The following is a 27187-nucleotide window of genomic DNA, read 5'->3' on the forward strand; positions in this document are numbered from 1 at the left end:
AAAAATGCATGAAAACATAGAAAAAAAGGTTACAAGTAAACTTGGCATGTTTATTGTAAAATAACAAAAAATCAGATGTATGAAGTTACATGTGAAAATTTATGCGATCTTGTAACATCTAAAATGAAAAGTTTAATTATTAGTTTTTTTTTTTAAAAAGATGCTGCATTAATTTAAAGCTAAATCTAACAAGTGGAAATCCTTCTTTTAAATGTTAAAGACTTGTCAGATATGCAAGATTTTCATCTTAAGCTACATGTAAAACTTACATTATACTTGATGTCATCTAAAATGAACAGTTTATTGAAGTATTTGTATTGGAACTGTATTTTTCACATCTTTCAAGGCTAAATCCATTCAGTTTATTGATTGGTCTACTTTTTTTAAGCCTTAAAAAACTATCAAATGTACAAGATTTTAATGCAAACTTACATGTAAAAGCTCACTGAACTTGATAAAATCTAAAATGAACCCCTTTTATTGTAAATGTAAATGTATTTGCTCATAAACTATATAGTTTTGGAATTTTTCAAAGATAAATCCATGAATTTTGCAGGTGCATATATATTTTTAACATTAACAATCTGTCAAATATACAAAATTTATGTGTACTCGCGTGTCATCTTACACTTGATATGCTGTAAAGTAAACAGTTTGTTTTGTAAATGTTGAAGTACTTTCTCAATAACTTGTTTTCAAAAGTAAATCCATCTATTTTGAAGCTGGACATAGTTGTTTAACATATAAAAAAACCTGTCAAATATACAAGAATTGTATCTAAAAACTAATATTATACTTGCTATGATCAAAAAGGAACAATTAATTATGCAAAAGCATAAATATTTGCTTAATAACTGTGCTTTTATATTTTTTCAGAGCTAAATCTGTTCATTTTATAAGCTGATTTACCTCTCTAATATTAATATTTTTTGTAAACGTATGTAAAAACTTTAAGTATATTTAATGTCATCTATAATTGATAGTTTATCATTTCAATGTGTAAGTATTTGCTTAATATCTGTGCTTTTTTTCAAAGATAAATCTATAAATTAATTATTGTATTTATTTATTCATTTTACATTTAAGATGTCAGATATCCAAAAATTTGGTTTGAATTTACATGCAAAAACATTTATATACTCTAAAACTGAGAGAAGATTCATGCAATTTGAATTACTTGTTTTACAACAGTATTGTGGAATTTCTTTAAGATTTTTTTATTTTTTAACTTAAAATTATACATCTAATAATGCCAAGTATTCCACCTGGTTGTTTGTATTATAGCATTGCTTGACTATTTTTTTTACATAATTCCATTTTAACACATAGAAACTGTACTTGAATTATAGAAAATAGCTGTATTTTTATGGTTCTGTGCCATTATTTTACAGTAATTTTCAGTGCCTTGGCTAATGCTATCTGTTGCTTAGCTAAATAGCTACACAGAAATAATGTTTGTTAGCATCAGCTAATCATAGTAGAACAGGAAGTCCAGGTCTGACCGTGTACTTCCTGTTCTGTTGTAGCCTATTGAAGATCTAAACTAGGATTAGCCAACAAGTTTTCGTTACACAAGATCTCATACTGAAGTATAAATGTTACTTTTACAGAGGTTAGTTTTTTTTGTTTGGTTTGTACTTAGTAAATGCCTCCTCCCCACAGTTAAACTACTGCTATCCCTTTTGTACCGCTCTTTTCAGGGAGAACTACATTTCTGTTGACGTTATCCAAGTGGCTCCTCTGTCTCAAACTTTTAATTTGTGATTTCAAACAAGCAGAAAGCATCTTGATCAAGAATTAAGTTAACCTCCTGCTCTCCTTGTCATTCATTTGTGTAATTATCTATATGTATAGATCTATATCATCATTTAGCTTGAATCCTCACATTTAATCTGTCAAATGAGCAACCAAATAAGTAAGTCGTTTCTTCTTGTACCGATGTGTTTGGAACTAAAAAAAAAAAAACAAAAAAACATACAGTCACCTTTGAACTATAATTTATTGACCTGTAGTCTGAATTGTTGTAGAAATAAAGGCACCTCTTCTCTATAATTAAATCTAATATAACATTTTTACTGGTCATGTGAACCTGTGATTCTGTTTAATGTTCCTGTAGTAACTCATGCTGAAATGACTGATGGCGCTGTCTATCACTCTGTCTAATTAGTCAATAAAACAGTGTAAAATCAGTCAAAAAATATTATGCAACAGCTTAAAAGTCTTGTAGACAGATTTTTTGGCCAAGCAAGAATTTTACTTGAAAATGAAAATCAACTGACTGGTCAAATTTAACTCTTGAGCAAAACAGATTTAATCGGATTTGGAGACTAAACTGAGACATGTGGGCAGAATATCATGATCGGGGCAGGCGAACACAAATCATGTTGGCAGTTTGTCTGGATTAAAAATGCTTCAATTTGAAGCAGGGGAGACTGTGGGAAAAGGTTGACCTTAAGACAAACGACAATCAGCCACAACGTTAAAGCTTCCATATGGTGAAAACTACCATTCATCAAGCTGAACCACATAGCCTCCCAGATTGACAAACCAGTGTAAATTTTATTCAATTTCCAGTTAGATCCTGAAGAACCAATAGTTGTAGAGCTAAAGCTTTCTGTAATCCTGCCCCCTCACTTTGTTTACTCTCTAAAGCTGCTTCTGAAACTCCAAAATGCTCAAGTTGTGAGCAAATATTCTGTTGTGGACTGCAAGAGTGAACACAGGAGTCTTCATGCAGTGCCAGCATCTATGACACTGCAGATCCAATGGATTTATGTTATTATTTTTAGAGCAGTTTTCCACCAACAACAGGAAAATCCTTAGTGTTAGCAAGCTATATGGCTAATGTTAGCATTAGCTTTGATCAAATGCCGCCAGGTCAGATGTCGATGGAAACTGTAACTCAGAGGAACATTCAGACATGATGGAAACTTTTAAGACCAATTTGAAACCGATAACTTAAAAACAATGGTTTTCCAGACAATTCGGCAACATTTTCATTTAAAATAATCACTGAGGGAAAGTTAGAAGAGACAGGAAGTCCTGGTTTCACACAATCAAGTCTCTATCTACTGCTATATGATCAGTCAGAGATGCAGAGAGAGTCTTCTTCCTGAAGGGGCCGTGGACTGCAGACACTGAAACAGCCAGTTAAGAACCACCTTTCCAATATTTTGAGATGCAGATTTGAATGACACCTTCAAGGGACATTTAAGACTTTAATTCAGACCCCAACAGTTCAAAACTATTTTGGCAGCACAAAGGGGCCTACTTAATATTTGGTAGGTGGTTTTAAAGTTCTGGTTTTACCTTTGGGAAGCCTCCAGAACAGCTTTAGTGCCTTTCAGTTGTCACCACCTGTACTATATGTCCTTGTACATTTCATTTCCCAAGTTAATTTATATGTTGTTAAGCTGCATTTTGTTAAAAGGCAGGTTGGTGACGTAAAAGTAAATATGCCTGCAACTCGTTCAAAATCCATTATTCCTGGCTAGAACTTTCTGTGTTATCCAGTGTACCTCCAGGAATGCAGCGTGAATTTGCTAATATTACTGCACCCATAGTAGCATCTTTTTAATCCTGTGTGAACCATTTTATCTAATCTACATCATGTGAGGTGAGTGATGGGTTTCTTTCGGTCTTTTATCATCTTCCAAGTGGTGACGTTAGTAGTAAGACCCAGAACTCTCCTCCTGTCACTGCTTTCATAAGTGATTGTAGCAGCCTGAATACCAGCTGATTCGTTTAGTATTATTCCATTATTCATGTGTTTATCGGTTTGATCAGACCAGATATTTTCAGTCTTAGAAGTAATGTCATTTTAGGCAGGAAATGCTTTGATTTTTATAGGTCAACAGCTCAATTGTACAGGGCGATAAAAAAGTATCGTGCCCCAATTGCAAGTTTCCTCCTTTTGTTGCTTTATAACATTGATTTGAGGTCAACTTGACTCTTGATCAAAATGACTCTCCTATGTTAAAGTGAAAACAGCCTTCACCCCCTTCAGGTCAGTATTTAGTAGGTGCACCTTCAATTACAGCATTAGGCCAATGTGGATAGGCCTCAATCAGCCTTATCCGTCCGGAAACTGCAATATTAACCGCTTTTTCTTTGCAAAACTCCTCAAACTCTGTCAGGTTACACGGGGATCATGAGTGAACAGCCCTTTACAAGTCCAGCCACAAATTCTCAATTGGACTGAGGTCTGGCCTCTGACTCGGCCACTCCAGGACATTCACCTTGTTGTCTTTAAACCACTTCTGTGCATCTTTGGCTGTTTGCTTCAGGTCATTGTATTGCTGGAAAACAAATCTTCCCCCAAATGGCAGTTCTCTTGCAGACTGCATCAGGCAATCCTCCAGACATGTTTCCAAGAAACATCCCCACACCATGATGATGCTGCCACCCCCATGCTCCACAATAGAAATGGTGTGATTGCGGTATGCAGCTGTGTTTAGTGTACATAGCATCTCGTCTGATGTTCCAAAAGCTCAGTTTTGGTCTCATCAGACCCTTCTAGTTGAGTTCAGAGTCTCCCACATGACCTCTGGTGAACTGTAGTCAAGATTTAATATAAGATTTTCCTCTTTTCCACTTTCCCATCAAGCTTTGACTCATGAAAAACAGGTAACAGCTGTTTTTTGAACAGTCTCTCCCCATCTCAGCGGCAGCAGTTTGTAACTCCTTCAGAAGAGTCATAGGTGTCTTGGTGGCCTCTTTCAGTTGTATCTCTATTGCACAGTCGCCCAGTATTTAAAGATGGCCTGCTCTCCTTCCGTTTCTTTGTGATGTATATAACTGTACCTCAAGACATATTCAATGACCTTTTCTTCTATCCATTTCCTGACTTTTTTTAATAGCCTTTTCACAGAGTTGCTTGTAGTGTTCTTTGTCCTCATTTATTTGTCCTTCACCAGTGACTGAACCTTCCAGATACAAATGTTTTTGTACTACAGTAACCTGAGACACATTTACTGCACTCAGATTATCTCCGTGTCACTAATTATGTGACTTCTAGCGCCGATTGGCTGCACTTGTTTTGATTTGGATAAGTCACTTTAAAATTTAAATGTTCATAAGGACTTTGTTTTGTAGACACTTGTTTTCATTTTGACATAAAAGAGACTTTTTTGTAGATTCTGCTCAAAAAGCCAAACTATTTTGATCATGATTCAATGCTGGAAAGCAATAAAGTGACTTTTTTAAGGCTTTGTATATATCTTGAATACATTTAGCTTAACTGATGTCTGTAAGAAAGCTTAATTTAACTAAACATCCGTCCAGTGAAGTACTGACAGAAGACTATACACTACACAGTTCTGTAAACCCCATACGAGTTTTGGAATCGGACATGCACTATACTTGCTATGTTTGAGGCCTGTCTGCAGCTGTGGGTCTCTTATTTACTTCAGGCTGAGGCCAAGAGCAGGTTAACCCAACACAAGACTGCTGTGTCACCTAAGCTGGACAAAGTGAGATGTTGGGAAATCTCAGAGCGGAGCAGCATCTCCAAACTCATGACCCATTCATGTTAATTCGATCAGATGCTCGGAGACACTGGCGCTGCTGTGTGAAGCCCTGTATGAAGTTAATAAGTTGAATTAATGAGAGTCACAACTTTGGGTAACTGGAAACAGCTGATGTTTTCTCCACTGATTACAGCAACCTAACTCCGGAGGCCTGGTCCGCTGTAATGTAATAAAACGCAGGGGGTCTCAGTGAGTCACTCTGCATGCGTGTCCTCATTTGTAACTGGACATGTCAAGGTTTTTAAATGAACAGAAGCAGAGTGGTCTCTAACCCACTTTCTGCAGTTTTTGAGAAAAATGGGTTCAAAGTGTTGTGTTTTGAAGAATGGTCTAACATTCATAGCATCACTGTAACGCTATATTTGGGTTGTGGGTTAGACCACTTCCTAGACCAGGGGTGTCAAACGTGCGGTCCGCGGGCCAAAACCAGCCCTCCAGAGGGTCTAATCCAAGCCTCAAAGTGTAAAAATTAAAGAGAAGACATTAACTGCCAATTGTAAATTTGTAAAACTCTAAATTTAAAATAATTTCATGACCATAAAGTTTTGATCATAAAGTAAAATACTAGATTGCTCATTGTTCTTCTGTCATTTTGTGTCTAATTTTTGTAATATTTTGTCATTTTTGTTGTTTGTTGTCAGAATTTTGCTGTTTGTCTTGTGTTTTTGTTGTTTTGTTGTTTCCTTTTAGTTTCGTTTGTTTTATTGGTCTTATTTTTGTTATTTTGTGTTTTGCTTTATCCATCGTTTTGTGTATCATGTTTGTCATTTTATTTCTCACTTTTGTCATTTTGTGTCTCATTTCTGTCATTTTGTGTCTCGGTTTTGTAATATTTTGCCTTATTTTTGTCTTATTTTTGTCTTTTTTAAAGTAAAATACTATATCATTCAGTTCCAGATACCTGTGACTAAATGGTTTATGCCTTTATAGACACTCTGTGATCTGTAAGTTGTAACGTGTAAAAGATAAACTGAGGCATAATGTTGCAAAAAAAAGAATGTATTTTTCTTAAGAAATTTCAGGTGGTTCATAATGTTTTGTAAAAAGATAATTTCTTAAATGTGAACATTTTCAGAATGTACTTTTTCGAACTAAAACAAAGGTAAAATTTGGAGTTGTGGTTATTTATAGGTTATTATGCTGTGATTTTACTGGTCCGGCCCACTTGAGATCACATTGGGCTGAATGAGGCCCCAGAACTAAAATGAGTTTGACCCCGCCCCCATCCTGGACCATAAAATATTACAGATATTATACAAAACCCAGCTTGGATTTTTTTTGTGGGTCTGACCACTCTGTGTCTAATCCACTCTAATATAAGTGTGTAGATGAAATTCAATCCCGATGACTGCGTCTTTTTTCATGCTAAACCAAAAAAATTCTTGTTTTGCACATGGGATTGGGTTAGAAACAGCAAAGGTCAGCAGAATCAGCAGACTGTCTTTCTTTCGTCTCTTCTCTCTTGTCTTTGCTGTTGTATTTTACAAGTCGGAGGTGAAAAACGGGAAATTTTATCAGTCGTACATCAACTATCCCTTTTTTACATCACACTGCTGGCTTTGTTGTAACTTGCTTCTGGAAAAAAAAAAACCACTAAAAGTTTAATAAATTAGATTAAACTGACCGTGTTAAAGAGGTAGGCATCTTAAAACTAGACATGACAGATTTGTCATCATTTTAAGTGAAGTAATTAAAGTGATTGGCTCTAAGAAACGACTTTTCGGTAACACTTGAAGACAGTAATATTTCCTGTGTTGTGCTGTTGTGTCCTATTTTTATGTGGCCATGATCTAATGTAATGAAATGCTTTGTAGATAAACAGGTAAATACGTTCATTAGAAATGGAAAAAAATGGCTTCTGTGTCAGCTGATGTCAAGGTTATTTATTCTGTAATATAAATAAAAGAAAACACGATTTTTTTTTTGAGCAACACTACATCTTCAGTGTGTGAAGAGAGCGCATGACCTCTTAAAATTGCAAATTTGGTCCAAATAATCTAAGTACACGGCAAAATTTCTTACACTCTTCGTCAGATTAGATAAGATAACATGCATGCACAGGTAAAGATGTAACACCAGATCAGCTGTGTTGGGACACTGCTTGCGTCAGAAATGCACTTGTAGTGAACTTTTTCTTTTTGCTTTCCATTTAAAATGATAAACTAAAGCAACGTGAGGGCTCCTGATAACGGTTCAGCTGGTTATTTATCACCACTGTTGAACAAAGGCGTCAAATGATGATTTTGCAGCATTAAAGTCCCTCTTCGGTGAGTTGTTAAACCCCTAAAAACTCACCTCTGTTTATCAAAGCGACATATTTTGAAGCCGTGAGAATAATCCGTCTCTGCCTGAAATCTTTACAAACACAATCTAAACCACATCACACACACCCACCACAACATTAAAACCTTTGACAGGAGAAGCGAATGGCATTAATTATCTTGTTATGGTGTGTTGCCGCTGGAAAACCTTCAGATCTGGCATTCATGAAAATGTTACTTTGACATTTAGTCAACCCACCGAAACATTGTTCCAGATTAAGCTCATCCTCCACAGCAACAGCACTTACCTGTGGGAGACCAAAGGTTGCCTCTGTTTTCATTCAGTTTATATTAAAGCGAAGCTTAATACACCATCACAAGTCAAAAGGACACCACTTTTTACTGTTCTGTCATGAGTTACAGTAAAATACTGCTTTTTATGCCTTCATTAAAATTCATATTTCATTTTAATTACCATAATTATGTCCATTAGTATTTAATGTGGCCATTTTTTAAAAAGTAGTTGCTCCAATGGTAGATAGACAGAGGAGGAAAATCCTAAACTTCTGGTGAAGAAAAATGTAGTTCTCGAGCCAATTTTATTAAGTTAGTTCAATTTGCATGCAGTTTGAAGTCAACTAATGCGGAAATTTTTGTTTGAATTACTGGCAATATTAAGTTAATTCATTTACTAACATTATTATGGCAACACAAGCCATCAAAATAATGTTTGCAACTTAAAAGGTTGATCTGAAGTGGTGGGAATATTCCTTTAAATTATTTTTAGAGTTCAGAGCAAACTTAATCCACGAGGGCCTCAACTAGCAACCTACTGGATAACACAATGGAAAGAAACCTGTTTAAAACACCTTTTTGAGGAAACTAAAAGCCAAAATAGATTAGAATGTAATCTGGCCACAAGAAGAGGTTAGAAATCAGAAAAATATCTCTCTGCTGTCAGTAACTGAGTGTTAGTGACCCCAAACTGGAAATCAAGAAAGAAAGACACACAAAAGATAATTCATTTTACAAAGTTTAGCTCTGTAATGCCAGATTTCAAAGAACTAAATGATCCCTCACTTAAAAATGTGACATGCAGCATCTGAGGGACATTAAATGACTTTGAAAAACACGGTGTGACCATGCAGGGGAAATACCGTACATATGTGATGTTTTCATGTTGTATTATTATTCAAATTGCTATTTTTGTGTACCTGCCAAATATTTGATGCTGTGACAACATCATTTCTGGAAACTTTGCTCTGAATTGAATTGAATCAAATAGAATCAAATTGAATTGATCTGCACATAAAACTGGATTGGTGGCACGGTGTTGGAGATGCCAAATGGAAAATGTCCTACTTTTCTGTGTCCATGTGTACAAAATGGACCGTTTGTCTTCAAGTTTTGCAGATTTACAGCCAGACATTCATAAAATAAATGTTTTGTAGAATCTCTTGGACTCAGCCCGGCGGTTCTGAACCCCTGCTGAACTTCTAGGAGGCTCGGTTAGTTCATATTTCTGTGAATCACATGTTGAGATCCTGACTGGTGAACAGAAGCGCCTGCATCTGAAGCTCATGCAGCAGAATTTATTAAATAAAAAAACTGAAAGGAGGAAGCTGCTCAAATGAGAACCAGCTGACAGAAAACTGATAATGTGATTCAAATTAAAACTTTAAACTTGTAATGTTTATTGAGCTTGAGTTTGGTGCTGGAAAATCAATAACAATGATGCTGTCCATCTATGAAAACATGGAATAACACTCACAAATGGACACTGTTACTGTTTGCTATGAAAAGTTGTTAAAGAAATCAAGTTTAATGTTGCTTTTCGTTGTTAAAAACTGTAGTTTTCTTGGTTTTACCATGCTGTACTTGGGCAAATATTGAGTCCTGTAACATTATTGTCTTTAAATTTCAAAATATAACAACAGGAATAATGGAAGCGAGTCATTTAGGCTAATATGTTTAAGCTTATAGCCCTTAATTGCTTCTAGTTTCTTTAATTAATAGGGTTTTTCTCCTCCTATCTAGCTGTTGTGCGTGTTAGTTTTATTAAAAAACAAGCAAATGAACCTTAAGATGCTGCTGTACCACTGACATCTGCTGGACAAAAGAAATACTCCACCAGAATGGACAAAACATGGAGAGGAGGAAAAAACTTGTAGCAATGCAGCTAATAAACAGTAAACATACTTTATCATACGTTCTGCATTCAAAATCTGGAAACTACTATTACTTCAAAGTACTCATTCTGCTGAAAATGGCACCTTTGCGTGTTTTATTTTTATAAATGACACTATCAGTCTCCTAATGTTGATAATATTAATATTGATTTCGCATTTTACAGCTGATTAGAGCCAGTTTAGATTATAAAACTTCCTAAACTGCATGTAGGTGTTGATTCAGGTCTGGTGGGTCAGAACCTTTAATATCTGATGTCGGGCCTGTTCGATAGATTTCCCTTTGTGAACACCACCTCTTATGTAAACTCATTTTAAATTGGATTTTACTACCATTTAAATATATAAACATATTCATTTTCATTCAGTTAAACTCTTAGTGTTTGGGTCAGTTAGTTTAGAACAATTTATTTGTCAATTCAGGTCGTATATTTCAACATTAGTCTATTACTTAACACAGCTTTTCAACTATTTCATCTGATATTTCATAGTTTTAGGTGGATATTTCAACCATTCATTCACTTTTTAAATTTTTTTTTAATCATGTATGCATTCTTTTTGTCTATTTCTACTGATTATCTATTACTTTTAGTAAACTTTTGTGCTCAAACCCAATCTGATCAATTAATTATTTAATTAAATTGTATTTTTTAATGATTTGAGCCCATTTTTCCATGGTTGGTTAATGCAAATGTAACCTTTGGGTCACTTGTACATGTTCGGGAATCAGTGGGTCATCAGATCTGTCTGATACTTCATTAGAAGGTTAACAGAAAAAGGTACAAAGGAATATATGAGAATTTTGCCATTTTATGGAGCTGCTGCTGCAGTTTTGCAAAGGAATAAAAGCAATAAAGGCTACTAAAGGTGATAACTTCCCTAAAGAGGTGAATGCTTTTTATACATCCATACACAAGCATCGCTCGTTTTTGACTTTTTATACACAGTATTTGTAGTTTTGTTTTTAAAGTAAAGTACCAGGCAGGCAAACTGTGAGAACTTGAAAACTGCTGCTTGCATTGTGGTTTAGTAGAAATCTTTAGCTGTAAATGGTTTCATTCATGCAGCGCTTCACCTCTTCAGAGTCAAGTTTCAGTTACACGGTGGAGGAGAGTGAAGCTACAGCAGAGTGACACATCATTTTTGCTAAAATAATTTTTTAAAAAAATCCCCTCTGAGCAACAATCCCAGTGTGAATCAGACTCAGGGAGGTCGGTGGAAATGACTAATTTATGCTGCCTGTGGAAATGACTCTATCACGGCCGCCTACACGTCGACTCAAGCATCAGTTTTCTCGTTCAAATATAGTTTGGCTTCTGTATTTTTGGCTGAATGACTGATGATCACGTGTCCATTGTGTGAGAAGGAGCCTTGATCAGATTTCTATAAGAAGACTTCTGCAAAACTTCATAATTCTTTATCACATATGAACATTTTAGTCACACCCCTCTGGAAGATAACATAACTGAAATACTTCCTCTTTGTTTTCAACACGCTGCTGTCAGTGACTTCTTTCCTTGATATTATCTTACAAACGTACTTTTTTGGTCACTAAACACAACCTTTTATCACCTTCTGTGTTAAAATACCAGAAAAATAACCTAGAAATCGACTTTTTTAATTTGAAAACTATATTTGGTGACAGCTACACCTGAGAATATAGAAAAATGGAAACATCTTTATGATGAATCCTCGATAAGTTCGGCTTCATTTTACTCTACGTCACCACGGTGCTTCCATGTGACCCTGAAGGAATGCAGAAAGTTTTGTTTTCTATGAACCTTTCCTCTTAAACAGGTGCATCAGGGAAGATGGTTAACACTTTTAAAACACCGTTCACCATTTCAGCAGCTGGTTATTGGATTGAACTCCCGTTTATTTGATTAACTACAGAAGAAAAATCTACAGAAAGTACAAGTAAGATATAAGAATTCTGTCTTTATAGATACAAATGTTTGATATTCTTGAAGTTTGGCAACAATCTGGGTTAGAATGATGCCTGTATTGACTTTTAAAGTGAGTAGAGGTGATAAAAACTCAAATCAGGCCCTTTTTCAGCTCAAAATTAAGAGGAAGCATCTCAAAAATAAAGAAAATGTGCATTATCTATTGTAAAAAGCAACTAGAACAAACCAGACTTCCTTGTGGTTCATGGCTTCTGTTCTTCGGGATGTTTAGGAACAGAGATTACACTTCTTTTCTAAGTATGACCACTTACTTTAAACCTAATTACTAGCTTGATTACTTATACACTACATGTTTCTGCTCAGGAAACTTGTCTGGTCGGTCTTTAGGGAGATTAAATGTCCCAGTGAATCAAGAGCTTTCATCTGAGATTACATGATACAGGAGATGGAGAAAATGTTCAGCATATTGATTACAAAAGCTTTGCATTTTCCAGTGTTTTTTCTTGTACACATCACGAAGCCTGTGGGCCTGTGTGACGCCTGCTTAGGAAACACTAAACATGTGAACAAGTAGAAGCCTGTTCCTTGCAGATATTGAGTCTTTGTCTTGTGGCGTCTGTTGTTTTTCTTCTCGTTTTGAATTTGATTTATCTGTTTCTATTTTTAACTGCACAGCTGAGTCCGACAGTCAGTCAGCTTCAGGATTTAATCTTTTTAAGCATCAGCAATGTGTGTCAGATGCAAGAGGTGCGTCATGTTGCTCCATCTGCTATTGTAGGTGTCTACATTGCGCCACTGTATGTGTCTCCAAGCTTTTTTCGCATTATGACATTATGATACTGTCAATAAAGCCTCAGTATGTTTGTTAGTTGTGAGGAATTCTACCATTTCTTGTTTTATTTTAATTGTTGCCACAGAAAAAGGAAAGATATCAAAATAAACTGCTTTTTGTACAACAGAATGTGTCATATGTATTCAGCCCTGTTAACCCTTCCCACCCTGCAACGCTTGATGAAACAGAACCTGTCTTCACTTTTGAAAAAGTTTGCAGATTGTGGCTCATTTAACAGAGTTCAGCTATTAGTCTTGTGTTTAAAATCAAAGTTTGCCTCATTTCTGCTGTGTGAAATTAGGTAGAGATGCATTTGAAGATTTCTAGAACAGGTTTAATCACATCAGTGTTTATTGATGTGGTATCTGCTGTTCAAGGTGGCCTTCTAAGTTAGGGGATGGGGATGTTAAAAGCCTCAGGACAAAGGTGAAAAGGTCTTAGGTCAGAAGTTTATAAATTCCTCAGTTAAGCATCAGATCTCTTAAAAATGAGTTTATTGTTTTATTTCTATTGCTTGTCCAGACAACGAGGCATCGGTAACCATACATTCCATCACCTGCTTGGTTTCATGTGAAGAACCCACCTATATAAGCCAGGAGAAACAGTTGTACTGCAGAGTGATTCTGTCGGGCCTTGAATCCTCTCACAGGCATGCCATGTGTCTGTGATGCTGTCTTTGTTTTAATAATTCTTTTATATACAAACAAGACGGTGTAGGGGGAGAATTTCTTCACCATCTTCACATCATTTCTACACAAGAAGATACAACACTGACTTTTACAATGAGACAGTTTTGATCAGTTCAAATGTCCAAATCTCACAAAAACTTATTGTGTTTTGAACTTGTCCTTAGTTGAGTTGTTAAGCTAATACTGACTGAATTTATGGATGCTTTTTTCAGGGATAAATAGAAAACATAACCTGGGGCTTAAGTGGTTAAAGCTGCACTTGATCAAACAACCGTGTGTGATGTGAAACATGTTGCCTGCAGTGATAAACTTACAGATATTTTACCATCAATGCTCGTATTCTCCTCATCTCTACAAGGCCTTGTGTGTTTGAGCTCAGCGTTTGAATGTTTTTATCGCCCTGCAGCTTTCATCTGTGTCACACATCATTCCCATCAGCTTCGTCTTCAGCCACAGCAGACATCAGTTTCGTAAAAAGACAAATATTCATTGTAAACGGCCCTTGTAAGAATGTATAGTAGAGATCATTTGTGACAACTTGGTGAAAATAGTGAAGCATTCAGCAGCTAAAGAGACACATATTTCCCTCGGCAGCTGGTGATTCATTAAGTTGCCTGAAACATGACTGCAAATGAAAGTTGTTCTTTGTGTCCTGGTTGTAGAAATATGTGACTATTTGACACCTTTTGCTGTTTTTGCATTTTCTTTTCTCATGATGGATGAATTCTTGCTCCCAGATGAGTAAATCTTTCCTTTTGTCGTTTCCTTTCAGGTATGAGGGACAGACTGAGGCACCTACATCAGGTTCAGACTGACTCTGAAGGTTTCAGTACAGTGGAGCTGGAGAACTTTGAGCAAGCAGCAGCAGCATCGGCATCAGATTCTGACCAGGACCTGGACGGCGTCCTGCAGGAGGCCCAGCAGATCCGTCTGGAGATCCAGCAGATCCAGAACGACATCAGCGAGTTAAAGGATGTGAACTACCAGGCTTTGAACAAGACCTCCTTCCCTGCTGCAACAAAACGGGACGCCAATGTGATCGGAGCGGACATAAAACACAGAGGAGAAGCTGTTCTGCATCGGCTGCACATGATGAATGATCTTCAGGGACGACTGGAGGCTCAGCGTGGAAGTTCTCATCCTACAGCAAGAGTCGCTCGGACGCAGTACCACTGCCTCAGCAACGCTCTGAGGGAGGTGATGTTCAGCTACAACGACACTGAGATGAACCACCGGGAGGCCTGTAAGCGGCAGATCCACAGGCAGATGGAGGTGGTGGGCAGGGAGGTGAGCGAGGAGGACCTGGAGGAGATGATGGAGGACGGAGAACTGACTGTGTTCAGCGTCCAGCTGCAGGGGAAAACCACCCACTCGGCCTTCCGGCAGATCGAGAGCCGCCACCAGGAGCTGCGGGAGCTGGAGAAGAGGATCGAGGGGATCCAGGAGCTGTTCCTGGACGTGGCCGTGCTGGTAGAGGAGCAGGGGGTGGCCGTGGAGAACATCCAGAAGAACGTCCAAAGTGCTGAAGTGAGCCTTCAGGAAGGCATCGGCAAACTGGAAAGAGCCGCTGCATCTGATAAAAACAACCCCTTCAAGAAGCTGTTCTGTGGCTGCTTTCCTTGTTATTACCAATAGATCTAATGATCCTATAATGATTGTAAAAATATTATAAGACTGTATTTAATGGCACTTTTTTTCACTGAATGAGGACAAACCCATAGATGTGCGACACCATGACCACATATCTGTTTATTGGAAGGTTTTATGTGAATAAAGAAAGAACAAACTTGCATGTCATGTGAGTTACTAACAAACAACAAAAATGAAGCTTAATGCAATAAATCATTTAAAATAACAGCACAGTAGCAAACTGTTGCATAGTTTTGTAGAAAATCAAGAACACCAGGCATGACATTGCATGTTGATTTCAGACTTCCAAAACAAACTGTGTCAACTGATTTTTCCAGCTTGAAAATTAATCTTTTGAATCTTTGAGTTGACATGTATGACAAATACTGAACATCCTGACCGTGACTCTGGTGGCATTACATAAAAAAAACATGATCGACTGCATTAACTAGCATTCAAAGAAATACAGACAATATTAAATCTTCCTAATGTTGCTTGTGGAGGTGCTGAAGGGTTTCAACACTCTGGAGTTTGAGTGAAGTCACTAGTAGGTGTGTTACAGTCTTTAAAACCAGTGAAAGGTGCTGCAGAGCTAGCATGAGCCTCACATGTTTAATGCTTCTTCAGTAAGCTTCCCACAGAACTGATGTCTAATTAAGCGAAGCATGTATGTTCTGCCTCCCCTTATTTCCACTGTCATTTACTAGACTTTGTTGCTGGGCTTGAAGAAGAGGCAGTTGTAGAAAAAAAAAACAGAGCAGCGAGCCTATTGGTGTTCCCCAAGTAAAAAGACACCACTCAAAGATATAAGTGGCCATCAACACCCATTCTGCATGTCAAGACTCTCCAAGCAAAGATGCAGAAAGTCTTCACATGGATGTACCACCCTTCCTCCCACTACCTTAGAAACTGTGAAAGTCTGAGAAGTTTAAGCACAGACGAAGTATCGTAAATGGTTAATGGAGCAGGACAGATCTTAGAAATGTGGCACAAAGCAGCAGAATGTACTTTAAGGAGACTTTTGTATGAAACAAACAGCATCCGGGATATTATATAGCTGGTTATACAGCAATCAGTCTGCTACTTAAAGTAGTGAATATGAAGCTTTGCAACAATGATAAGACATTTGATACGAGGATGCTTCATAAAGTTCTTGGCTTCTCCTGGAAACAAGGTGCGTAACTCCCATTTTGAGGCAGAACTATATATCTTATAGCCTTAAATTACTATCAATAAAAACTCAAATGTTTGTTGTGTATTTACAAGGAGAAGAAGCTGGAGTGCAGTTGTTTCAAGCCAATGCGACCATCTACACAGCATAGGTGACCTTCAGGTGGCCAAAGTAGATTTGTCTGCGTCTGCCACCTGAGCTGTGTGGACGGGAGTATTCAAAGTACTCAAAGCTTTCCTTGTTATTATTTTTTGCTTCAAACATTTGAGTTTTTGAAGCACAGTGATATAACTTTATGCCCCAAAATAGGTGTTCAGCCCTTTGTTTCTTGGGGAGGCCAAGAAAATTCTCAATTTACAACAAGCAAAAGCAACGCTATCTATATTTACATGGTGTCCCCACTGATCTCAACAAAGTACAACCCCAGATATTTATAAACCTGGACAATCCAACTCCTCATCACCCATATAGAAAGAGAAGCATATGTCCTAAAAGGAGCACCAGCTGCAATGAAGACGAGGGGATCATCTCTAAAGGGGAAATGTTTGCTTGAACAGTGACCTGAATAGTCATTCTTACCCAATTTGACTTTTGATAAATTTTGGCCAACTTCACCAGTCATCCTGTTAGACTCGCCCAGGAAGTGAAGTCACTCCACTTCCTTTAGGCCTCCAAAAGCTGAATTCCCTCCAAACAATTGCAGAGAGAACAAAGAAAGAAGTCCTGTGAGTTAAAGAATGAATTTTCTAACCTAAATCTGTTATTTTACTGGGTTAATAATTCACAGTTTCTCATTGTTGTTGTGGATGTGTTTTATTTGCATTGGAATCGATTTATGTGTTTAACACCTTGAAGGAAATGTAAATGACTTAAACAAGTTCAAGTACGATCAGTCGACTTCATGTTGTTCATTGAACAATTTACCAGGGAATCCTTGGATTTGTTCTGTTTTCCATGTGTATTTTTGTAGAGTCTTAACTTTAGTTTTAAATTATTCAGCTTAATATTCACATTTAATAATCCTTTTGAGTCTAAGCCCTAATATTCACCTTTAGTCTGGTAAATTTGCATTTTCTATATTTTGTAGGATTTTAACTGTATAATATGTAGATTGCTGAGGTGAATTCACATCATAAATAATATTGTAATCTTAATAGTGTTAGGTAAATTCTTAATGTCAAACTTATGCCTCTACTGAAAGGCACTTTGGTTTGTATAAATAATGGTGACTTGACTTTAATTATCTGAAGTAAAATGGAGAACCAGGCCAAACACAAAGTAACAGTCATGCACAATTACTCTCACACCTACAGCCAATTTAGAATCACCAGTTAACCGCTCATGCATGTGTTTGGACTGTGGGGGGAAGATGGAGTAAATGCATGTCGACACCCAATCAGCAGATTCGAATCCAGGATCACTATGTTGAAAAATATGCGTTTGAATTCATTTTAAACTGGATCTTTTTAAGCACTTTTGTAAGTAAAAGTGGATATTAAGATTTTTTTTTTTGAATCCAATTAAACTATCAATGTTTTGGTTTGTTATGGCTAAAGTATTCATGAGTTTGAACTATATATACTAACATTCAACCATTAATCCACAGTATTAGCAGCTATTTTAGAGGTTCACCCACTTTTAGCTGACAGTTCCGTACATCCATCCATTATTTCCAGCTTTCAGCTATTCAAACATGCATTTAAACAGAGTCCAGAAAGCCAATAGCAAAACTTCAAACATGCTTCATAAAATCATTGACTGGACTTGATGGTGACTAGTGCTGATTTGATCTTTTAGTGTATTTATTTAGCCTTTTTGTGCAGCAAAAATCATCCATTCATCCACCTAACCACCATCATCTGTAACAAATCAGCGGTTGGAGCAGCTTTCTGGATCCCGTGTTTAAATGTGTACATATCGTCATAGAAATAAGATGTTCTGTGACCAACCAGCATCACTTTTACTGCAATCTGTTCAGTATGAAACCATGGGTAGAAGTCTAAAACAGCTGGCTAAAACTGTGGAGTAATAGTCGGAAATGGACATCTGAAAACTGAAAGCAATGGATGGATGTTAAAGCATGCAGCTTAAACTAGGAAATAAACAGCCCAGACCTCAACACTGATGGTTTAACTGGGTGAACAAATAGCATAAATTTAAAAAAAGGAGAAGAAAAAAGATAAAAATGCAACCAACCTGAGGGGAAAAAAATGTTATGAATCAATGCAGCAAATGATTATAGTACTTCTTAATCCTGTATACCACATCTAAAGATTGTAAATTATACAACATAAAGATTGCTTTGAGAGATCATTGATTCATTTTGTTGCAAAATTTATATTTGAAATCAAAGGAATTATATTTCATTCTATTTTTAAAGGGATTAAAATGCTACACTTAGGAGTGTATAATGGTCATTTTTTTTGTTCTGAATGTTTTACTTTTGATACTGAAAGTCAAGTTTCTCTTATTTATAATGTATATTTAAAACAACAGCAGTTGAGCCAAAATTCTGCATTTAACATAGTTAAATATTAATTCAAGACCCTACAATATTATTTATTATGTAAATTTATCTGACTGACCTAAATATTACAATTAAAACTCTACTTTACTAAAGTTGCGTACATTTTTGATGATGCTACTTTTGGACTTTTACCTTCATGACACCATCATAATGGAGAAGTGTTTATATTTTACTATTTAAAGGGTCTCGGTACAGTTTTTCCACTATTTTCATAAGCTTGAAAGCTTCAGAAAAGCTACTAAATTGACTTTGAAGTGATTTTTTTGTTGGTTTATGTTTGCAAAGTTGATATTAAACTTGTATTTGTTGTAAATTCTAAAGTGTTTTGATGCTACATATCAGTTCAGAGGAAGGTTTTGTATGATGGCAGAGACCTTGCCTCGTGTGTTGTCTTGGCAAACCACTTGACGCCTCAGAAATGTTCAAAGAATTTACGACCCTTTTTGAGCGTTCGTGCGTAAAAGCCAAATGCGTAAAAGAGCCGCTGCGCTTTTACGCTCGAGTAAAGTGAAATAAAGCGACATGAGCTGGATGTTCTCCTTCCTGGACTCGAACCCGAGCAGCGGTGACTGTGAAGGCGTTGATCTTCCGCGTTAGAAGCTGCAGCTGCATCAGTGAGACACTCAGACGTCCTTCAAACGCTCAAGACTCTGGTTCATGTTGAAATTTAGTCTTATAACCGAGACTAAAAGAGGAAATGAGCCTTTTTCTGCTCGCCTCTTCTGCTTTATCGACTTTATTAGAGTAAAGCCGCCGGAGGATAACTCAGCAAGGTATGTGCTCACTGTCATGTGTTTGTGTTTCTTCGTAAATGTGCTCAAATGATCGATTAATTGATTTATGGAGTCAGGCAGGTGGGTTTCTGTAACGGTTTGATTTGTATTCTCGTGTCATGCCAAAGGAGCTCTGAGGTTTCCGGTGTGGGTTTTTTTTTTATTTTTTTTTTATCATTTTATAGAACGTTTTTAAACATCAGTAAATCTCCAACAGTTTCTTTCAATAGGAAATAACTGATGTTAAAGAGCTGTGGTGAATTTCTATTTTCGGACGATAAAGTTCACAGTTGGGGAAGTAACTCCTCTGTTTCACAGGTCTGACTATCTGTCTTCAGAGTTCAGATAAAACTGTGACGCGTCAGTTTCTAAAAATAAAAATCCAACCGTTTTATGAGAAAAAAAATCGCAATGACTTTATTCAGTTTTCAAGGTGATGTACAGATAAGTATCACAAAAAGAGCTCCACCCAGCCTATCCTTCCTTTCCAACAGAATATATCTACGAAATAAAACAATAAATGATAGAAATTACAAAATGGAAATAAAGAAATTCCTCCTGCATGTAAAAATAATGTGTAGGTTAGGGTTAGGGTTGGACACTAATTCTTTATTATTATTTTTTTGCCAGTGACTGTGGGGAAACAGGAGTGCCAATATGGAAATAGTTGAACCTTCTGTAAATACAGTCCTGCAGTTCAAAGTCAGGCTACAGATTAGAAAAATAATAAAGTTTAACAGTCTTTTACTTTCATTTTTAAAACTTTATTTCACAAATTTGTCTTGGTTTACTCAATTTAGATATATCTAAATATTAGATATTATCATATCTGGTAAAACCACAGAAAAAGTATTCAGAATTATTTAACATAAGTAATTAAATACAAAGTATTAATTTCCATATTGGCTGTTAAACTGTAAAAAATGTCCACAATATTATTGCAATATTTTTACTGTATTAAAATCAGGGGAAACAAATCATTATTTCATAGATATTTGCTGTTATTTGAATGAAAAAATATAGCCACTAAAATCATTAGAAAAAGTATTTATATACATGCTGACTGTGAAGCAAGCAGGCCAAAACTGTAAACAGTGTCCACATCAAAAATCAGTATTTTCATAAAGGATAATTCATTCCTTTATAATATTTAATTGTAAAATTACACATTTATTCTGTATTTAAAAGAAATACAAATAAAAAAATGTGATTATTTTTTAAGCTGTTTAACAGATTTTGCTTGTTTTATTAAATTACAAAAAAAAGTATTAATTTACATGTGACTGTTAAACAAACAGACCATAACCTCAAAAATCTGTATTTATATGAATATTAATTTGTTCCTTTCCATTTTTTGGCCATAACATTGCACTATTTTCTGTGTTCAAAAATACTGTTATATGGAAATTTACCATTATTTTAATATATATATGTATCATTGAAAAAAATGTCATTTTAAAAAAGCCATTACTTTACTTATTTTTCCTGTTTTGTTGCATTATAGAGAATATCTAGTAAAATAACAGGAAAAGAAACATGAATTTACATGTTGACTGTAAAACAAACAGGTTTAAACGTAATGTGACCATAAAATTATACTGTTTAAATGTATTTAAATCAGCAAAAAAATCATTATTTTAAAAATATTTGAATATTAATTCAAGACCCATCCATCCATCCATTATCTATACACCGCTTATTCCTCACTAGGGTCGCGGGGGGTGCTGGAGTCTATCCCAGCTGACTCGGGCGAAGGCAGGGGACACCCTGGACAGGTCGCCAGTCTGTCGCAGGGCTACATATATAGACAAACAATCACTCTCACATTCACACCTACGGGCAATTTAGAGTAATCAATTAACCTCAGCATATTTTTGGACTGTGGGAGGAAGCCGGAGTACCCGGAGAGAACCCACGCATGCACAGGGAGAACATGCAAACTCCATGCAGAAAGATCCCGGGAAAGCCGGGACGCGAACCAGGGATCTTCTCGCTGCAAGGCGAAAGTGCTAACCACTACGCCACTGTGCAGCCCTAATTCAAGACCCTACAATATTATTTATTATGTAAATTTATCTGACTGACCTAAATATTACAATTAAACCTCTACTTTACTAAAGTTGCGTACATTTTTGATGATGCTACTTTTGGACTTTTACCTTCATGACACCATCATAATGGAGAAGTGTTTATATTTTACTATTTAAAGGGTCTCAGTACAGTTTTTCCACTATTTTCATAAGCTTGAAAGCTTCAGAAAAGCTACTAAATTGACTTTGAAGTGATTTTTTGTTGGTTTATGTTTGCAAAGTTGATATTAAACTTGTATTTGTTGTAAATTCTAAAGTGTTTTGATGCTACATATCAGTTCAGAGGAAGGTTTTGTATGATGGCAGAGACCTTGCCTCGTGTGTTGTCTTGGCAAACCACTTGACGCCTCAGAAATGTTCAAAGAATTTACGACCCTTTTTGAGCGTTCGTGCGTAAAAGCCAAATGCGTAAAAGAGCCGCTGCGCTTTTACGCTCGAGTAAAGTGAAATAAAGCGACATGAGCTGGATGTTCTCCTTCCTGGACTCGAACCCGAGCAGCGGTGACTGTGAAGGCGTTGATCTTCCGCGTTAGAAGCTGCAGCTGCATCAGTGAGACACTCAGACGTCCTTCAAACTCTCAAGACTCTGGTTCATGTTGAAATTTAGTCTTATAACCGAGACTAAAAGAGGAAATGAGCCTTTTTCTGCTCGCCTCTTCTGCTTTATCGACTTTATTAGAGTAAAGCCGCCGGAGGATAACTCAGCAAGGTATGTGCTCACTGTCATGTGTTTGTGTTTCTTCGTAAATGTGCTCAAATGATCGATTAATTGATTTATGGAGTCAGGCAGGTGGGTTTCTGTAACGGTTTGATTTGTATTCTCGTGTCATGCCAAAGGAGCTCTGAGGTTTCCGGTGTGGGTTTTTTTTTTTTTTTTAATCATTTTATAGAACATTTTTAAACATCAGTAAATCTCCAACAGTTTCTTTCAGAGAGCTGTGGTGAATTTCTATTTTCGGACGATAAAGTTCACAGTTGGGGAAGTAACTCCTCTGTTTCACAGGTCTGACTATCTGTCTTCAGAGTTCAGATAAAACTGTGACGCGTCAGTTTCTAAAAATAAAAATCCAACCGTTTTATGAGAGAAAAAAATCGCAATGACTTTATTCAGTTTTCAAGGTGATGTACAGATAAGTATCACAAAAAGAGCTCCACCCAGCCCATCCTTCCTTTCCAACAGAATATATCTACGAAATAAAACAATAAATGATAGAAATTACAAAATGGAAATAAAGAAATTCCTCCTGCATGTAAAAATAATGTGTAGGTTAGGGTTGGACACTAATTCTTTATTATTATTTTTTTTGCCAGTGACTGTGGGGAAACAGGAGTGCCAATATGAAAATAGTTGAACCTTCTGTAAATACAGTCCTGCAGTTCAAAGTCAGGCTACAGATTAGAAAAATAATAAAGTTTAAAAGTCTTTTACTCTCATTTTTAAAACTTTATTTCACAAATTTGTCTTGGTTTACTCAATTTAGATATATCTAAATATTAGATATTATCATATCTGGTAAAACCACAGAAAAAGTATTCAGAATTATTTAACATAAGTAATTAAATACAAAGTATTAATTTCCATATTGGCTGTTAAACTGTAAAAAATGTCCACAATATTATTGCAATATTTTTACTGTATTAAAATCAGGGGAAACAAATCATTATTTCATAGATATTTGCTGTTATTTGTATGAAAAAATGTAGCCACTAGATCATTAGAAAAAGTATTTATATACATGCTGACTGTGAAGCAAGCAGGCCAAAACTGTAAACAGTGTCCACATCAAAAATCTGTATTTTCATAAAGGATAATTCATTCTTTTATAATATTTAATTGTAAAATTACACATTTATTCTGTATTTAAAAGAAATACAAATAAAAAAATGTGATTATTTTTTAAGCTGTTTAACAGATTTCGCTTGTTTTATTAAATTACAAAAAAAAAGTATCAATTTACATGTGACTGTTAAACAAACAGACCATAACCTCAAAAATCTGTATTTATATGAATATTAATTTGTTCCTTTCCATTTTTTGGCCATAACATTGCACTATTTTCTGTGTTCAAAAATACTGTTATATGGAAATTTACCATTATTTTAATATATATATGTATCATTGGAAAAAATGTAATTTTTAAAAAGCCATTACTTTACTTATTTTTCCTGTTTTGTTGCATTATAGAGAATATCTAGTAAAATAACAGGAAAAGAAACATGAATTTACATGTTGACTGTAAAACAAACAGGTTTAAACGTAATGTGACCATAAAATTATACTGTTTAAATGTATTTAAATCAGCAAAAAAAATCGTTATTTTAAAAATATTTGCCATTATTTTCATTGTTTACAGTTTTTTAATGTAGACCTTTTTTCTTTTACAATATTTATTCATTTATTTTACAGTGTATTGCAACAGGCCACAGGCTAGATTTGATGGCTAGTGAGATTTTTAATGGGATTAATTAAAGAGGAAAGAAGAAAAGTTTACATTTTTTGGGACTTTTTGGCAGTTTGATATTTTATTGGGGTTTACAACACACAACAGTTCTGTCAATCCAGTTCTCTGGCTCGCCACCAGAAAGGCAGTAAGTCTAATTCCCAATATGTGGAATTGTTTCTTTTAAGAGGGCGAAGGTTGGTTGATGGTTGGAGAACTGGTTGGAGCCCCAGTGATGCCAAACTGCCACTGAAAGTCCCCTTAACACTGTCTGCACTCTGACCACAACTTCCTAAAACACTTTGACATGTGAACAAAGAATTTCAGCATTTCTTCTCTTCCTGTTGCAGGCGAGATGAAGGACCGACTGCTCGAGCTGCAGGCCATCACTAGATCTTCAGAGGAGGAATCCAGGTCTGAGGGGGATCAGACCACTGAGCCTGGTGGACAGGAGGAGCAGCAGCAGGCCGTCGTTTTCGAGGGCGAAGACGTGACGGATGGCATCTACAGGGAGGCCAAAGAGATCAGGAGGGAGACGGAGCTGCTCAGGAGGGACGTGGAGCGTCTGAAAACGCAGAACACTCGTTTCCTCACGTCCATCAGGAGGATCAGCGCCATCAAACGGGACGCCAACGTGCTCGGACGGGACATTCAGGCCCGGGCGCAGGAAATTTACAGGAACCTGGAGCGTCTGGGGAGGCAGAGCAAGGACTTGGAGGAGAGGAAGGGCCCCACGTCAGCCGTGGCTCGCATCGCACGCTCGCAGTACTCCTCCCTGACCAGGGCCTTCCGCCAGGCCATGTCCGAGTACAACGAGGCCGAGCTGATGCAGAGGGAGTACTGCATGGGCCGCATCCAGAGGCAGGCCGAGATCATGGGCAAGGAGCTGAGCATGGGGCAGATAGACGAGATGATCGAGTCGGGCAGCTGCTCCGTCTTCACCGGCGTCGTGGCGGACACGAGGACTGCCAGGTCGGCCCTCAGCGAGATCGAGAACCGGCACAAGGAGCTGCTGGCGCTGGAGGGTCGCATCAAGGAGATCCAGGAGATCTTCCTCCAGATCGCCATGCTGGTCGAAGAACAGGGCTGCATGGTGGACAACATAGAGGCAACTGTAGCTGCGACGGTGGACATTATTCCTGAGGCCGAAACTCAGCTGAGGAGGGCCGTGAAATACCAGAGAAGCAATCCATGCAGGAAACTGTGCTGCTGCTGCTTCCCGTGCTGCAAATGAGACTTTATCACAACAATATGGAGTCAAATCGACTTTTTATGCAAAGATGCATTTAGGTGAAGCACTGATTTCATTTTTAAGTGACGTTTATTTATGTTTTTAAGACTCTAGTACAGGGGTGTCAAACACATTTTATTTCAGGGGCCACATTCAGCCCAATTTGATCTGAAGTGACCAGTAAAATCATAACATAGTAACTTATAAATAACCACAACTCAACAAATTTTTCCTTTGTTTTAGTGCAAAAAAGTACATTCTGAAAATGTTCACACTTAATGAAAAATCTTTTTACAAAACATTATGAACAAACTGAAACGAGAAACAAAATGACAAAAAATGAGAAAAACGACACGAAACAATAAAAGAAGAGAAAAATTTGACAAAAAAGTTACAAAACAGACAAATGCACACAAATGAGACAAAAAACGACAAAAGTGAGAAACAAAATGACAAAAATGATAACCAAAGCAATGAATAAAGCAAAACACAAAATGACAAAAATGAGACAAAAAACACAAGCTAGACAAAAAAGGAACACAAAATGACAAAAACATGAGACAAACGCTAAAAGTCAGACATGAGAAGACAAAAAACAATAAAAGCAAGACAAAATATTATAAAAAGTAGACACAAAATGACAAAAGCGAGAAACAAAATGACAAAAAAAGACACATGAAATAATAAAAAAAAGAGAAAAATCAGACTAAAAAGTTACAAAACGACCCAAAAAATTGGACACAAATGAGACAAAAAATGTCAAAAGTGAGAAACAAAACGATAAAAATGATAACCAAAACAATGAATAAAGCAAAACACAAAATGACAAAAATGAGACAAAAAACACAAGCTAGACAAAAAAAGGAACACAAGAAAAAAAACAAGACAAAATATTACAAAAATTAGACACAAAATGACAATAAAACAACGAGCAATGTAGTATTTTACTTCATGATCAAAACAACTTGTCATGGTCTAGAAATTATCTTAAATTAATAATTTTACAAATTGCAGTTTATGTCTTCATTTTACAAAGTTGTCCCACAGGCCGGATTGGACCCTCTGGAGGGCCGGTTTTGGCCCGCGGGCCGCATGTTGGACACCCCTGCACTAGCATCATTTTCTTCCACCGAAGAAGGACCTGAGTCATTTCAAATCACGCACACGTCTGCCAGAGATTAGCTTAGTTTAGCATAAAAGTGGAGAAAAATGGAAGCAGCTAGTCAGGCTACAAGCTAACAATGATTTTCACCGTTGATTTTCTTGAATTATCAAGAAATTAAGGTTCTTAATTGTTGCTGCCTCTGAATGACGTTTGATGCTACCTCTCAGCTTCAACTTTCAGCTTTGTAATGACAATTTAAGTCAGTAAAGTGTGTTTTTTTCTTCTTCTTCTCCTGAAGTACTGCCTCAGAGTGTGTCATTTGGAAAGCAGGCCTGGTGTTTACTGCAGTCGTTGCCTAACACGTCTTTAGAAACAGTGAACACGGCTATGCGTCTGATTGTGGTTAGCAGGGGAGGCCAGATAGATTTGTGTGAATTATGCAACCAGATGTTTGGCCGCCCCTGTGTCGACTTGTTGCTATCTTTGTTTAACTTCCATTGGTGTCAGCTTAACCCTTCTGTTGTCCTCATTTACGGGCACCAAAAAATATTGTTTCCTTGTCTGAAAAAAATCCCAAAATTCAGCAAAATGTCTGAAAATTTGCAAAACCTTCAGGAAGAAAATTTAAAAGTTTCCCTTAAAATTTTTATTTAAAAAAAATCCCCAAAATTTGGCAAGAAAATGCTTGTAAATATTTTCAAAAAATGAGTAAAAATCTTCCAAAAAAAATCCTAAAAATATCTACAGTGATCCCATATATATCAGTAAAACTTCTAATATTTTCTTTAAGAACATTCACATAAAAATCAACCAAAAT

The 27187-nt window shown here is 36.5% G+C and overlaps 2 protein-coding genes across 3 annotated transcripts; both read left to right on the forward strand.

Annotated features, from left to right (window-relative positions):
* Positions 1-11763: 11763 nt before the first annotated feature.
* LOC111578574 (syntaxin-11-like) lies at positions 11764-15523 on the forward strand. Its single transcript, XM_023285457.3, has 2 exons — positions 11764-11892; positions 14176-15523. The coding sequence occupies exon 2, from the start codon at positions 14178-14180 to the stop codon at positions 15036-15038; it is 861 nt and encodes a 286-aa protein (XP_023141225.2). The 5' UTR covers positions 11764-11892; positions 14176-14177; the 3' UTR covers positions 15039-15523.
* Positions 15524-16812: 1289 nt separating this feature from the next.
* stx11a (syntaxin 11a) lies at positions 16813-26667 on the forward strand. 2 transcript variants are annotated; one of them, XM_023285450.2, is made up of 2 exons: positions 16813-16928; positions 24385-26667. In XM_023285450.2, exon 2 carries the CDS (start codon positions 24390-24392, stop codon positions 25266-25268), a length of 879 nt encoding a protein of 292 aa, XP_023141218.1. In that variant the 5' UTR covers positions 16813-16928; positions 24385-24389; the 3' UTR covers positions 25269-26667. The 2 variants fall into 2 exon arrangements, with proteins under 2 accessions (XP_023141218.1, XP_023141219.1); XM_023285451.3 differs by lacking the exon at positions 16813-16928 and adding an exon at positions 22094-22302.
* Positions 26668-27187: the final 520 nt, after the last annotated feature.

Source organism: Amphiprion ocellaris, chromosome 20 (assembly GCF_022539595.1).
Source record: "Amphiprion ocellaris isolate individual 3 ecotype Okinawa chromosome 20, ASM2253959v1, whole genome shotgun sequence".
Lineage (NCBI taxonomy): Eukaryota > Metazoa > Chordata > Actinopteri > Pomacentridae > Amphiprion > Amphiprion ocellaris.

What these genes read in the sequence shown, in the direction of transcription:
- LOC111578574 (XM_023285457.3), top strand. Translation starts at nt 14,178, where the DNA reads ATGAGGGACAGACTGAGGCACCTACATCAGGTTCAGACTGACTCTGAA.
- stx11a (XM_023285450.2), top strand. Translation starts at nt 24,390, where the DNA reads ATGAAGGACCGACTGCTCGAGCTGCAGGCCATCACTAGATCTTCAGAG.